This window comes from Montipora capricornis, chromosome 8, assembly GCF_036669925.1.
Source record: "Montipora capricornis isolate CH-2021 chromosome 8, ASM3666992v2, whole genome shotgun sequence".
NCBI lineage: Eukaryota > Metazoa > Cnidaria > Anthozoa > Scleractinia > Acroporidae > Montipora > Montipora capricornis.
The window spans coordinates 34,187,018-34,202,017 of NC_090890.1; the positions used below are offsets into that span (position 1 = coordinate 34,187,018).

General features: G+C 40.0%; 1 protein-coding gene and 1 pseudogene across 1 annotated transcript in view; both read left to right on the forward strand.

Annotated features, from left to right (window-relative positions):
- The window catches only part of LOC138013959 (sushi, von Willebrand factor type A, EGF and pentraxin domain-containing protein 1-like), a 51,117-nt gene extending 46,444 nt beyond the window's left edge, over positions 1-4,673 (forward strand). The window contains 4 exon segments of the mRNA XM_068860991.1: positions 1,035-1,091; positions 1,643-1,812; positions 2,548-3,061; positions 4,273-4,673. Coding sequence (XP_068717092.1) covers positions 1,035-1,091; positions 1,643-1,812; positions 2,548-3,061; positions 4,273-4,673 — 1,142 coding nt within the window.
- A 180-nt stretch (positions 4,674-4,853) lies between these two features.
- Positions 4,854-15,000, forward strand: part of LOC138014633 (sushi, von Willebrand factor type A, EGF and pentraxin domain-containing protein 1-like) — an 18,749-nt pseudogene continuing 8,602 nt past the window's right edge.

Below are 15,000 nucleotides of genomic sequence, written 5' to 3' on the forward strand. Positions count from 1 at the left end.
GAGAATCCCCGAATGGACCTGATCATCATTTCTCTCCTACCTATTCCGTGTGCAATTACAATCTGATAAGAATTCGGGATACAAAAAGGCAATGAATAAAGGATTGCAGAAGACAAAAGTAATTCCGAACCAGAGACCAGTTATGTGTGATCAACATGTCATCGTATCTCAGGTCTACTTTTATTTATAATCGAATTGATCAGAGGGAATCTAAACAGAGCTTGACTTGGTTTTAGTCTATCCATGAACACTCCAAATTTTCTGACTTGTTTTCGTTACAGAAAAATGTAAAGCAGGGTACTTCTCCTCAACTGGACTCGCTAAATGTTTTCTTGCCCGAGCGGAACGTACTCTTCCGGTTTGATGAACACAAATTGTACTGATTGTCCAACGGGTACAACCACAATACTTCCTGCGGCTGGAGGACGAGATGAATGCGGAAGTAAGTTATCATTATCATTATCATTACTATAGCGGTGTTTTTTCGTGACGTCAACCATTGTTTTTAATATGCCAACCAGAAACTAATTGGCTGTTGGAAAAATGATTTCTTTTGTTCCGTACGTGGTTGGCAAATTTGAATATCAAAAGTAATGTGACGTCAATGTTTGTAAACAAGAAATATCGCTATTACCATCACCATTGCCATTTCCTGTGCTACATCATTATCATATTTATTAACTTATTCACGTTTTTGTGGTTATCAGCCCCAAAATACTTTTTGAAAAATCGTTGTTTGAGAAGAGAGAGAGAGCACTGTCAATAAGCGCATCTTCGCTTCTTTTCTGCAGACTACAGCGTTTAGGGTTAGGTCACACGTGTTTTATGTATTTTTGAAAATGAGCTTATGACCGAGTTAACAGATGCACTTTTTATTATTCACAAGTCGTGCTCGAATCATTTTTTGTAAACATTTTTGTTCTTTCAGTGAAGTGCTCTCCTGGTACTTATTCAGAAAATGGTGTGTCGAGCCCTGTATTCCTTGTGCGAAGGGTTCTTTTCAGAACTCTGTGGGAGCCTTGGCTTGTGAGGAGTGCACAGCAGAAAAATCTACTTATGGCCTGGTGCTGATGCAGCAGATATGTGTGTTGGTAGGATGCTCTGAACGTCGCTCCCATCTAACTACTAAGAAAACATACTGTAGTGATATTTTTTTTCGTTTACTATTGCTGTGGTTTAATTCTTGCTCCCACGCACATCACGAGGCTACCAGGTTAGGCTTCCTCTATTTCACAACCTATTTACTCACAGGATTATCCAACATGCCTTTAATTAAATTTAATTCCCTGAAAGTTATTGTTTAGGGACTCTAAGATGGTTGCCGTGATGTCACATGCACGCGCTTATTTGCCCTTGTAAGTTTCTTCTTCGAAAATCTATATCTTTTACAAAGTCATGCATGGTATTTCCCGCTAAGTTTTCCTCAGTAGTGACGCAAGCATAAGAACAAAAAACGTACGCAAAGGCAGACGCTTTTTTGTTAGAACTATAATCATTACTTATAAAAGACCGTGATAAACAGCAAGTTCATGTAGCTATGAATGTCGCCTGTGCTGATGCCTCGGTCTCTAGTGAAAACCATCATGCACAGAATGCATTGTATTTTACCTATTTTAATTGGCTCGCATTCGGTATTGTTTAGTGATTGATGATTGTGCGTCAAAACCATGTAACAATGGAGGTACCTGCACTGATCTGAAAGATGACGTAATCTGTGATTGCCCTTCTGGATATTCAGGAAAGTTCTGTGAAATCGAAAACGACGAATGTTTGTCTGATCCTTGTTATCAGGGAGCCACGTGCGTTGACAAGGTAAAAATACAATAAATATTTGTTCAGACCTTTCACTACAGTTACGCTTCTATACCTTCACCCTGCAAGCAAAGCCTATCTATATTGCACCAGAAGGCGAGCAAGAAGGGCTCTGCAGAAATAGTGTCAAGTTTGTCTGGTCACCGCAGCCCAAGTTTCTGGGCTAATCACTCCCGTCAAACCGGTTTAGGCAGCGCGTACATGATATTTTTGACAAGGCGAAGGTCAAAATCAAGCCTTCACTACAACAATTAATACATGCGTCTGGGAGTGCGATCGACACTTGGCCTGACTTTGAAACTGTCTCCAAGCAACGGCTTGCGCATACTCAACAAATAGTTTACACGATTTCTGCAGAGTCCTTCTTTCTCATGGAGTTAAAGAAAGGCTATGCAGGCAGGGTGCTATACATTTGTTTTGATAAAGAGCTGGTTGAGTTTCGGACTACTTGATATACAAACATGGAATGAACATGTACAGGAGTGAATATCAAAGACCTGGTACAATTTGATTGTTAAGTGTTTTAAACTTAATACCTTTCACACAAAATTGTGGCATATTCTACTCTGGATGACGATAAATGATTTAACTCGCCAATATAGGTTCCTTATGGAGTTAGATGGAAGGTTAAAGCAAATCACTGATCTGATCACTGCCTTGTATTAGTTTGGGTTATAATGTTAATTATAATTGCGATGGATTTATTGATTCATTCATTTATTTATTCAATAATAGGTAAACGGTTACGAGTGTGTCTGCGAAAAAGGGTTCACTGGTAGACAATGCGATGTTCCCTCGCAAGTTTGTGGACCAAATGTCTGTCAGAATGGCGCAAAATGCCTTGTTCAACCACCAGACTTCGCTTGTGAATGCCTATCTGGTTATGGCGGCAAGTTCTGCGAAATGAAAATCGATCACTGTGCGTCATCACCTTGTCGAAATCACGCAGAATGTAGGAGTCTGACCGAGAGTTATCAGTGTTCATGTAGGCCTGGATATGAGGGAGTACAATGCGAAATAAACACTGACGAATGTACTGTTAACCCCTGTATGAACAACGGAACATGCACAGACGGTGAAAACAGGTACACATGCAACTGTCGGGCAGGTTTTACAGGATCGCAATGTGAGATTAACATCAACGAATGTTTGTCGGATCCGTGCAAAAATGGAGGCCAGTGTGTAGATATGATCAATGGGTATGAGTGTATCTGCAAGCCAACATATTTCAAAGCTAACTGTACCAAAAGTAAGTCGTTTTGGATCATAATAGGGAGCTTAGGCAAGGACGAGGACGTCAAATACGAGAACGTTGACTAAAAAATACTATTTCCTGTTATTGTCATGATTTTGCGATTACTCTAAGTCGCCCGGCGTTGAAAGTGTGTGCTAACATTCCAACAATAAAATTGGGAAAATCGGCGCGGATAGTTAGAGAGAAAATTGGAAATTTATCCTGAGGTACTCACATTGACCACAAAGCCTCAAATTTGGTCAATGCTTGTCGTTGTTAGGGAGAGAACGCCATAGAGATGTATACAAATGTAAAACGCACGTGCAGGGCGTGCAGAGCTTTTGTTTGTGCTCATGAGATCTATTGATTTGTGGCGTTCTCGTAGCCGTCGTCGCGTCGTTCATGCTTAAGCTCCCTAATATCAAGTGGCTACAGTAACGTCTACAAAAAAGCTAATGGGTCAAGTGTTTCCTGTTTTCAAGACTTTTTTATAACTTCCTGTAAAAATCACCATGCAGCAATTATTGTATAAATAAGGTGGTCATAACAAATGTGGGGCCTTTTACGTAAAGTCGTATGTCTCGGTCACTTAAAAGACCACTGAATTGCTTCGGTCAAGTCTTAAACAAAGAGAAATTTACATATCAGGTGGTGACAAAATTTGAGCTCTGTTTTCTCACCTTGTTTTTGGGATTTTTCTATATCGTGCGGAAATTTACAAACTGTGCATGGTTACCCTCATTGTTTCCCTGCCAGCAAAGATATCTTTTCTACTTGCGTTCGCTGGGCTGACCAGTACGGGAGGAGAAACCTCTGCCATTGGTCGAAACTCTCTTTGATCCAACCACTGTCCACAGTGACGGCACTCTTCAAACCGCTTGTCCCATGATACGTTTGCTGACTGTGACTTGAGTCTTCTGTGTCCCGCGCATTCCCTTAAAGCAATTCTGTTGTTGCAAAGTGAGCTCACACAACATGAAGAATCACGTGAGGATTCGGTCGCTAAGAAGCCTGCGCGCATGCTCAAAACAGTGAATTTCGATTATGGCAGAGGTCTCTTTTCCCGTAATCGTCAGCCCAGCAAACGCAAAAGTAAAGAGACTTCTGCTAGCAGGGAATCTCGTTGTCAATTAACAAAGCAGATGAAACCTCACAGATAAACGTATTTAGAAAAAAGTAGAGGCCATGTACAATATCTGTAAAATTGAAATTTGTTGATTTCTCAGAATGGTGTCAGAACTTTGATTTGTCTTTTCCTCTTCGCGTGGCAACATCCTCGTCAAGTGTTCAAAACATCCCAGATATGCACGCTTTTACAATCGCCTTCTGGCTTCGAACTGATGACAAGGAAAACCCAGGGACGCCTCTTTCCTACGCGAACATGGTGGGAGGCAAACTTCAAGATAATGCACTCGTCATCCAAGATTATGGTGCCTTCGAGTTACACATAAATAACAAGAAACTTTTCATTGGTACATCAGCCAATGACGGCAAGTGGCATCACGTAGCCGTCACCTGGGACAGCAACGGTGGAAAATGGATTTTTTACAAAGACGGACAGGAAGTTAAAGGTTTGTATTTTGTCTCGTTTTATCGCATTTACGAAACGATTCGATCGTTAGTATAAATTTTGAAGCCATTCAGTAATTTCTTTTTAAAGCGTCAAAGTCATACCCTACCTTAGAAAGTATACATGTGGCAAAATTGCTTTTACGATAAAAGATGTCAAAGGTTCTAAAGTGATGATTGTTTGGTTAGGTACACTGAGGCATTTCTGTCTGGAGCGGTTATACATGGTGGTGGTGTTATGGTTTTAGGACAGGAGCAGGATTCCCTTGGTGGCTCATTCAGTCCTGAAGAAGCGTTTAGTGGAGACCTGAGTCAATTGAATGTTTGGGATAAAGTTCTTTCCCCTCAGGATATTTACAATCTGGTGCGCAGCTGCTTTACGGAACCTGGGAATGTGAAGGCCTGGGCCGACTTTCGCACAGGGCTTCAAGGAGTCTACGTGTTAACCAAGACGTCACATGCATGCAACTGTGAGTTGAGAAAAAAATGCTATGGTTCAACAATTTAGAAGCACGTGTTATCCTTGGTACTTTCATGAGACCCCTAAAATATGTTTTTATGCAAAAGCCGAGCTCTGTTAAAAGTAATTTTAAAAAACTATTATATTTTTAAACTTCCGGTTTGGGTGATTGTCATGCACTTTTAGGTTTTTTTCTTTACATTAACAAGGCTTCAGAATAACATGGTAATTGACAAAAAAAGGCAGTTTGTCCAGGAACACAAGATTCCTTAAACTTGCACACAAAGAATATGTCTTTGATACGCAATCCAGCCAAATTCAAGGTTGTTCTGTGGTGCATTACAATTTTGGGACGCTTACCTACTGTCGCCTTTAATTAGTTCTTATTAACCGAGCGGGAGGTCTTTATGGGAGAATCTTGACCGAGGTTGCCAGTACAGACCGAACGCAGTGAGGTCTGTACCAGCGACCGAGGTCAAGATTCTCCCATACAGACCGACCTACAATTGTAGCTCGGTTAATAAGATGTTTATTATATGGCCAAACAAGAACAATTTAATTCGTTTAATGTAACTGATTTGTACTAACTGACATTTTGCTTGCGCACGGCGATGAGTGACGATGAGCTGAACTTAATTCTGTCAAAGTTTGCTCGTCATCCTCTCTCAGTTTTGTCATCATGCTGTTTGGCACTTCCATAAATAAATATTGGTGGAAGAAAATACTCAATATTTTTGCATTTTAGTTTGCATCTTTTCACCGCAAAACATTACCGGTCTAGATGCCGGTCTAGATGGGAAAATCTAGACCGCGGTCAATATCGATTTTAGCCAATCAAATTCGTGAATTTTGTACTTCCCAGTCCTCGTGAGACAGAGCCATATAATAAAGCCACTTATTAAACAAGTCAAAACTTAAGCCTGCCTTTTCCACCTCTGCCCACACCCTCAAGATTATGACCATGATGCTGTCTTTTTCCCAATATTCTTAGTCACTAGTCCCTTAAGGCGGTTTTCATGGAAACGTGACATGCGCCTCTCGAACAACAATGGCAAAGTGTTGACGGGAAAGACCGCTGAACAGTGTGCATTTGCATGTGAGCAGGAAGTCTCGTTTCCGTGCAGGTCATTAGATTATGACAGGACAAACGGCACGTGTTACCTCAGTAACGAGGACTCTGAAGGTGGTGTACTTACACAAGCGAAAGGATACGACTTCTATCAGATGAGTATGTTTCTGTACCCGTTACATTTGTCCATGGGACTTTCTTTTTTCATATTTCAAAATGCTGTTACTAATGACATTGATAAAATTAATTGTTTTACGGCGATAATGGAAGTAAATAAAAAGTATAATTTGGAAGAAAGGAAACAACAAGATCTTTATATCTCTCAGATATTGAGAGCACTTAAGTCAATATGTCGTTTTTATTATGATCTGTCCCTGCGATGGACTGGCATCCCATTCAGGGGGGAGTAGATAAGCGCCGGCCTGATGGGACTTTACCTATGGCTTATGATCTCGAACAGCGATGAAAAATCGAATAATCGAATAACTGGGAATTCCTTTAAGACTTAAATTAAAATAGTTATATTTATCAGAAATACTTCAATTCTGAAAAAATAAACTGATACTCTTTCGGGATTGTCTGTTTTGTGAAGAATATGTGACAGCAAATCTCTGACGCAAAAGCATTTGTATTTATCGTGCATATCATCCTTTACTTTTCAAAGCGGATCCTTTTTTATTCAGGCTGCACTGAAGCTCTCGGTGTGCAAAGTAAAGTCATCCCTGATTCCGCCATGACAGCATCATCATCGTTGAGTTCATTCAGTCAACCAAGTGTAGCACGTCTCTATGCACCTCAAGCCAGCGGTATTCAAGGAGTGGTGGAGAGCAGGGGAGGATGGAGCCCACAGCTATCTGACCAGGAGCAGTATTTACAGGTAAGTATAAGTTAATTTGCATAGCCATTCGTTCAACAGACTGAAATGGTGGGTGACATTTTATTTTGTTTTGTTTTCATCAAATTTATAACGTTTCTGAGGATGAAGTTAAGGGCCCCATATATGGACTGATGTGGATATAGAAAAGTATGTTCACTGCTGTAGAACTCCTCAAAAATAAGGATATAGAGACCCACATTCATTATGTTTACAATCGAAAGGTGGGCTAATATAAATTTGATTATGCTTCACCAATTTCTCAATTACGGTGATGACAGATACGTGCTCCACTAGCTCAATACGGCTACATATTGTGTTTAACTAGTGCTCTAGATAGGAAAAACCCATTACATTCCATCAGGTAAAAAAATTCATGGGTATTTTTGATCTAACTACTCGATATATCATGAATGCTGACATTTATCCGTCTTTTTAGATCAACTTGGGTGTCATGTACAAGATAACAGGCGTGGCCACTCAGGGAGGAGATGGTTTATCAGAATGGGTCTCGTCATATAAGCTACAATATAGTGTGGACGGGAATGTGTGGCAGTACTATGGTGCGGTAAGTCCGTATGTCAATTGATAACTAATAATGCCAAAACTCTGATGAAAATTCGTGGTTCTGAATACGAATGAACTTTTCTTAATCATACAGATCCTATCAGGAAACGCAGATAGTGATACAGTTGTAAAGAGAGAATTGCAATCATTAACGGCAAAAATGATCCGATTTAGACCTCAGACATGGAACGGAAAGATAACCATGAGGGTTGAGGTGTTTGGATGCCTAGCAGGTAATGTATGGCTGGAACAGAAAGTACATTTATGCACTCCACCTCTTACGTGGAACAACAGCCAGCTTTACAACAGGATACTGTATTTACTAGATTAAACTCCACGGTGTTTATTAAATTTTGAGTGTGTCCGATGCGGCGTTTATTCAAGGGCGGTGTTTGTTTCAAAATACAATTTCTTAAACCACTGACAACAATTAAGGTAGCTCATTTGTAAAAATTATGAAAACAGAAACATGTTCCAGAGTTCCAGAGATAGGTCGGCGTTGTGATACGGTTAAAGTCTCGGCCTTTACATTTCTATATATTTATATACATATTTATATTTTTCTATATTTTATTTTCACAAAGCCATCATGTTTATCATCGCCTCCCCTAGTACATCACATTTTTCGACACATTTTCCCAGTAAATTCAAAATTGCTCGTGTTGATATTAAAAACAATATGCAAAATGCGAAGGTACACGAAAATTCTGAACACAGAGCTGCAAAGTATGGCCTCTTCGAACTAATAAGAATATTATCATATGGGGAAATAAATTTCCAAGGCTGGTTTAGATTACTGAGTTGTGATGTGTACTTGTTTTCTCCTTACAATACTCGAATGAACGCCACATACGTTTGAGTGAATGCGGCGTTTATTTGAAGGCGGCGTTTAAAGGTACTTTTCCTTCCATCTGCGGCGTTTAATCGGGGGCGGCGTTTAATTGAGTAAATACGGCATGTTGTGCATCATTCTTTACCGTTATAATCTCTCTATGTTCCTTACCACTGATGAAGTCCAAACCGCACGATCCGCATGATTCGCCGGTCGTTTCTTTGTTTGTTATTTATTTTTTCGAGCAGATTGAAGTTTTGGCAGCTATTCAGCTGATGTGGACCTGCTATACCCACCCACCCATATACTCACAGAGGACAGCTACAACACCAGAAACTTCATCCCCTACTCTTCTCGAATAGTGTGTGGGTTCTTTAACGTCCCACAGGGAACTAATGACCATGGAAGATATTTGTTAGACGGGGCCTACGGTTTATAGTCCTTATCCCAGAAGATTTGAAAGTCTAACCATTAGCGGATGTAATTACAAAGGCAGCACTTTCTCCTCAGTTATTTAAAGAACCTGAGTGTTGGTACTCCCGCATGGCAGCCCGGTGCTCAACCGACTGAGCCATTTGTGCGCGTAGAACCCCCACTTCGCAGTATACTACCAGGAAGTGTGAAAAATAGTTATGTTAAAAACAGTTGCCGGACAAGACATTTAGTCTACTAAAACAGACGATAACATGCGAAATATTTCCATCACAATTATATCCCCCGAATTCGTACTTTTCTATTCTTTAGGTTAATGTATATATTAACTTCGTTAATTTTCAGATCCAATACCTCAACCACCATACATATCAGGTTGGTTTCTTTTTATTTAAGGGAAAATAAGGCTTAGGGGACTTTTACTTCATTATTAATGTTTTCACGTAAGTATATTCATTTGTATCGCCCAAACTATATCGAGGTTGTCCGGTGAGCTACTACGTATACGCTCGTTTGGTTTAGTCTTTCTTTTTAGTCATGACGTGGACGCACACTGTAGCCATCTTCCGGTCTATAGTTCTCATCAGGGTATTATTAGCATTATTTTCTCATTCAAATTTTGCAATCGAAGAGGGGTTTAACTAAAGGCTGTGCCGATATATTGGCAAAGCAATAAGTTTCACACTCACAAGACATTAAAAATAATCTCCTCGAGAAATAACCTGATGCCAACACCAAACAGCGGCTACAAGCATTAGGTCAACCTTCATCCTAACAACACACCGTCCTGCTCAAGCCACGCTCACTTAGACACGTGTCACCTATCTCACACATACGCTATCTGTAAATTACTTTTCTTTTCTAGAATTTTCTTAAAATTAAAAAAACTCCAATCATTGTCCCCGTTTTTCACCCTACTCAACTTACGATAGTAGAAAGATGTCTTTTAAAACAAATGATTGTTACTTCCTTTCCAGGAATAGCAGAAATAAATGAATGTAGCAGTAATAATCCCTGCAAGAATGGTGGCAGGTGCTATGACCTTCACTATGGTTTTCGATGCAAGTGTTCTCCACAATACGAAGGATCCACCTGTGAACAAGGTGGATATTATGTGATTTTCAACTCTCGAAAGTTCTTACCTCGTGAATTATCCACTAGGTTCTGAGAATATTTTTAAATTCTATTAAGTATAAAAGTCATGCTTAAATGAAATTGCATGTTTGGTTCTGTCCTGTAGGTGACAAAATACTTATTAAATCTATTTTTTCAATTCAATGCACCTTATTCCAAAATGGCCGCCATTTTAGTATTCTTTTCTTTCCTTGCAAATTGGCTCTTTTGGCTTCGCTTTCAAACGTAAAATTCAAAACAATATTTAACCTTGAACGAGACCAAAGGGTTAGGGTTAAGGTTAATAAAAGGTGCATTATTTTCGTTTTCTTTCTTTTAAGCAAAGGCGTGCAGTGATCCAGGGACGCCTTTGCATGGTTACAAGTCGTCAAGCAGCTATAACCATGGCAGTACTATAGCCTTTTCTTGTAAGGCAGGATTCTCTCTTCAGGGTTCCGCGTCCAGGACCTGCTACCACGGTTTGTGGAGTGGAACTAAAGCCGAGTGCAAAGGTATGCGTATTGACAATTTCAGTTAAGGCATAGAAAGAAGAAGCCCTTACCAACGTTGAATTAAATCCTGTCTAAGAAATATGTTGAGTTTTACTAAGTAAAAAAATGGGTTTGTGCGTGCGTAATACGAAAGCTCTGAAATGATATACTTGCTCCTACAGACATTGATGAATGCACCAGTGGTCACTGTGCTCAAGGATGTGCAAACACTATTGGCAGTTTCATTTGCTCTTGCAATCCCGGTTACACATTGAACAACGATAGAAAGACATGCGATGGTAATTCAAACTGACTTTCATGCATTATTTTGTTGTTACCTCATCTTTCAAAGAGTTCACTGTTCTCCCAAGATTTTGCCTGCTTCGCCTGAGGCAAATCTTTAGAAACTGAAGTGATTTTTATGCGGATGCTCCGTGAATTGGGTCACCTCGCAGCTCTTACAAGGTCTCACCTGATTGGAGACTACACTTGAGGTTTAACAAAAGAACAAATAACAGAAACAATGGATCCTAGGCCTAAAACAAAAGGGCCATTGTTTCTGTTATTTGTTCTTTTGTTAAACCTCAAGGGTGGTCTCCAATCAGGTGAGACCTTGTAGGAGCTGCGAGGCTACCGCGTGAATTCCCGCTTTGACCACCAAATTGACTTGTTCTCGATGATCCTGGATTCAACTTCACCATGCTTTCTAAATTAATTAAGATCTGATTGCCTCAATCTGTGTACGTTTCTGCTTTGTAGCCAGCCAGTAGTACCGAAACGATTAACAATCATTTGTAGTCAACCTTCCATCTAACAAATTTAATTTTGAATTTTACAATTTTGTAGACGTCAACGAGTGTTCACTTGGTTTGTGTAGTCACATTTGTCATAACTCCGCGGGAACATTCCGCTGCTCGTGTCCGTCGGGTATGGAACTCGCCCATGGTGGAAGGTTCTGTCGAGGTAATTCATGAAGTCTTTCGTTAACGACAGCTTTTCATCATTAAACTGCTGAGCTCATTAAAGCATGTGAAGCAGTAACTTTCTGCAACTACATTACTGTTTAATGAATCTCAAGCAGGCACTTGTAAGAATTCGCTGCAACTGTCTCCTTTGCAGATAAAGACGAGTGCGCTTCAAACAATGGTGGATGCCAACATCTTTGTGTGAACCGTTTCTTAAGCCATGCCTGTTATTGCCGTGGAGGATACACAATAGCTGCTGATGGCAAGAATTGTAATGGTAATGAGAACTTGTGCATGCTCCCATCGCAATGCAAACGACAAAACTGGGGAGAAAATAAGCAAGCAACAAACATTGATTGCTTGACTGTTGTTTATCAGCTTTCAAAGAACGAGGCATTTTATTAGAATCTTTCTGCCATAAATTGGTCCGTGTTCTATGATTGTGACCAAATTTTTTACAATGCGAAAGCGTTAAAGTGTCACAAAATCAGACTACGAATACTAACGTTTGGCACATTTCCTTCAAGGACCCTGCAGCCTGGATGGAACCCCACAGGTTAAAATGTTTCAAAACTAGCTCTAAGGTCGGCTCAGAACAAAGACTGAATTTCATAGATTTTAATGAAAGTATATCATCAATCAATCAAGTTACCAAAACATCACAATAGCATCCACTCAATTTAACATAGTTGCTCATTGAAAGCATCAGTGGTGTCATGAAAAGATCACTTTATAATACTATTTCAGAAAAGAGATGTCCTCCAATAAATGCTCCAGCGAGTGGCGCATTACCATGGTTGGCGACGCCATTCTGGGAAATATAGCATCTTTCATCTGCAATGCAGGTTATCAGCTAGTGGGATCTCAAAAGCGCCTCTGCGCAGCTGACGGTCAGTGGTCTGGTGTTCAACCTACATGTAATGGTAAGTTAGCATCGAGCAATATCAAAGCCTGTTAAGGGAGAAAAAATGAGCAAGCAGAAGATTCTAACCGACTGTTTAAAACCCTAACTGGGAATTTCAGACCATTCCAATAAAACGAGGAATTAACTAATAAGCGACCGAATGAGCGTCGAACAACCTAGCGAAGGACCTAACCCACGAATAAACACATCAACCATTACACCAATCGATTAGCTCATTCATCATTGGGATTAGAAATCGAAACAATGACGCAATTTGAAGTAAGATAAAATGGTAATTGAGGAAGATAAGCTATCCCCTAGCACGGCATTTGTTTATTAAGACTATTATTCAAATTTAATTTTACAGCCGGTCGTTGTGTTGAAGTGGGAACAGTCAAGTATGGAACTCGTACAGGGACTGGCACAAGTTATGGAACTAGTGTCAGTTTCTCTTGCAATAGTGGCTATGATCTCGTCGGTTCAACACAGCGGATTTGTCAAGAAACTGGAGTCTGGTCCAGCAAGCAGCCTAGATGCGTTCGTGAGTTATCTCTGTAATAGGCAACTTTCACGATGACTTCATTTGACTGCAATTACCAGAATTCTGTTTCTTTTTCTTTTCCTATTTAAAGTGCTACTGTGATCAAATTTTTATCCCTTGAGTTTTTTGGTTTATCACATAGAGTACCATGAAACATTAAAAACGCTGTTTACCGTTTGGAAATATCTGCATTGGTTCCAGAGATATTTAAGTTTGAAAAATGTGTTAAATATGCAAATGAGAAGGCTGATGACGTCATTCACCCAACCCAATAGAACATCAAGAATATAAATAGAGCTATCTCGGTCAATTTGCAACAGAGACCATTGAAACTTGGTGAGCTGATAGTTCTGAAGGCAACACACCTACGACTGTAAAGAAATTGGTTCCCATGGCAACTCACTCTTTTCCAGTCCCCTCCAACCTGATTTCAATATTTTGGTGATCTCAGGCTAGAAATACATTTACTAAGGCCACAAACTCGACCTAACATCTTCATATGAATGAAGGGGTAGTTTCTAAAGAAACTGTGGTGCGAATCGCTCTGACGAAGGGCTAACGCTCGAAACGTTAGCTTTTAGAATCTCTGTACGGTGGCCAATTTACGTTATCAACTCCGTTGATAAAACCAAATTTTTGTATCCTAACATCTTCATATGCTGACAGGATCATGCAGATGAGGTATCATTTGCAAATATCAAAACAGAACGCCAAAGGTGGTCTGCAAAGCTTTTAATATCAGGGAGGTCTGGAACCCAGTATGTTGCCATGGTAACAAAAATGGTATGCTCATATTGTGGAACACATCTACTAGAATCTTAGTGCAAAGAACCAAGTATTTCTGATACAAATTGGCTGAGATATCTTTCTCCATCATACTTGATCAAAATTTGGTAGGGTTTATGACGTCATCACTTGGCTAATTGGCATGTTAATAAAACTTGAATATCTCCAGAACAAAAAGAGATATTTGAAAATGGTAAACAGCATTCTTCTTCTCGTACAGACTACGTGTTTATGTGCCAAAATGGCTTCAATAGGGAAGATTCAAATTTCAGTAGCACTTTAAGTTTGTATTCCCAGTGGGGCAAAATAACAATAGCTCAAATTAGAATGACACAAGCAAAACCTGAAGGATTCTGGTCAAATGGCGTCATCTGTCACCTTGAAAATGTTCTATTCATATTTTGAACCCGAAATACGGTATACCTACCCTGTTAACCTTCCTGCTTCCTTTTTAACTTGTGTAAACCATACAAATTGCGGTTCTAAACCGAAAACTTACCACAATTAAATTTTCAATGTTAGGTGCTGATTGTCCACAACTATCTCCTCCTGCGCATGGAAATATAGAGGGTTATCGCCGAGAGATCGACAGCACTGTCCGTGTGTCGTGTGACGAGGGATACAACGTGAATCCTGACAGTTCTTCCTTCAGAACTTGTCTGCCGAACAAACAGTGGTCTGGGGCTGATCCAATTTGCAAACGTAAGAATATGTATCTTTTGAGAAATATATACTATCGGCTTATTCACTAAAGAAATACTTCCCATTGTTTTATGTTTTCTAACTCCAAGTTGGGGTCTGCTAACACCTAGTTTGTGGTAGAGCTGATGATATCGCCAACCATCCAAAGTAACTCACAAAATTGTTGAAAGACTCAGATTGAACTCCCCACTGTCCACTCAGCAATCGAGCGCATTCTCCAAAAAAGTTAATTGCTACCCATTCTTCTTTTTATCCCACTACTTTAGTTAAAGATTGTGGTGATCCAGGCACACCATGGCATGGCTACCTTCATGGCTTTAGTTTTGTATACAACAGTACCGTGATGTTTTCTTGTCGTCCTCTGCACCATCTAGAAGGAGACAAGGAGCGGACTTGCCAGGCAAATGGGCAATGGAGTGGACAGCAGCCGAAGTGTCTGGGTAACATGGCAATAATACATTAGCGTGATATAACTGGCATGTCGGAGTTATAACCAAAACTGGACAACAGGGACAACAGTTCCTTTAATTTTTCTGCTTCCAACATAGGAGTGTAAAAAGGAGATTTATTTTCGTTTTCTTTCGTTTAGCTGTGACTCTCTCGAGCGGGTTTGTAACGTTCTTCAGTCATCGCAAAATGGACAACACAG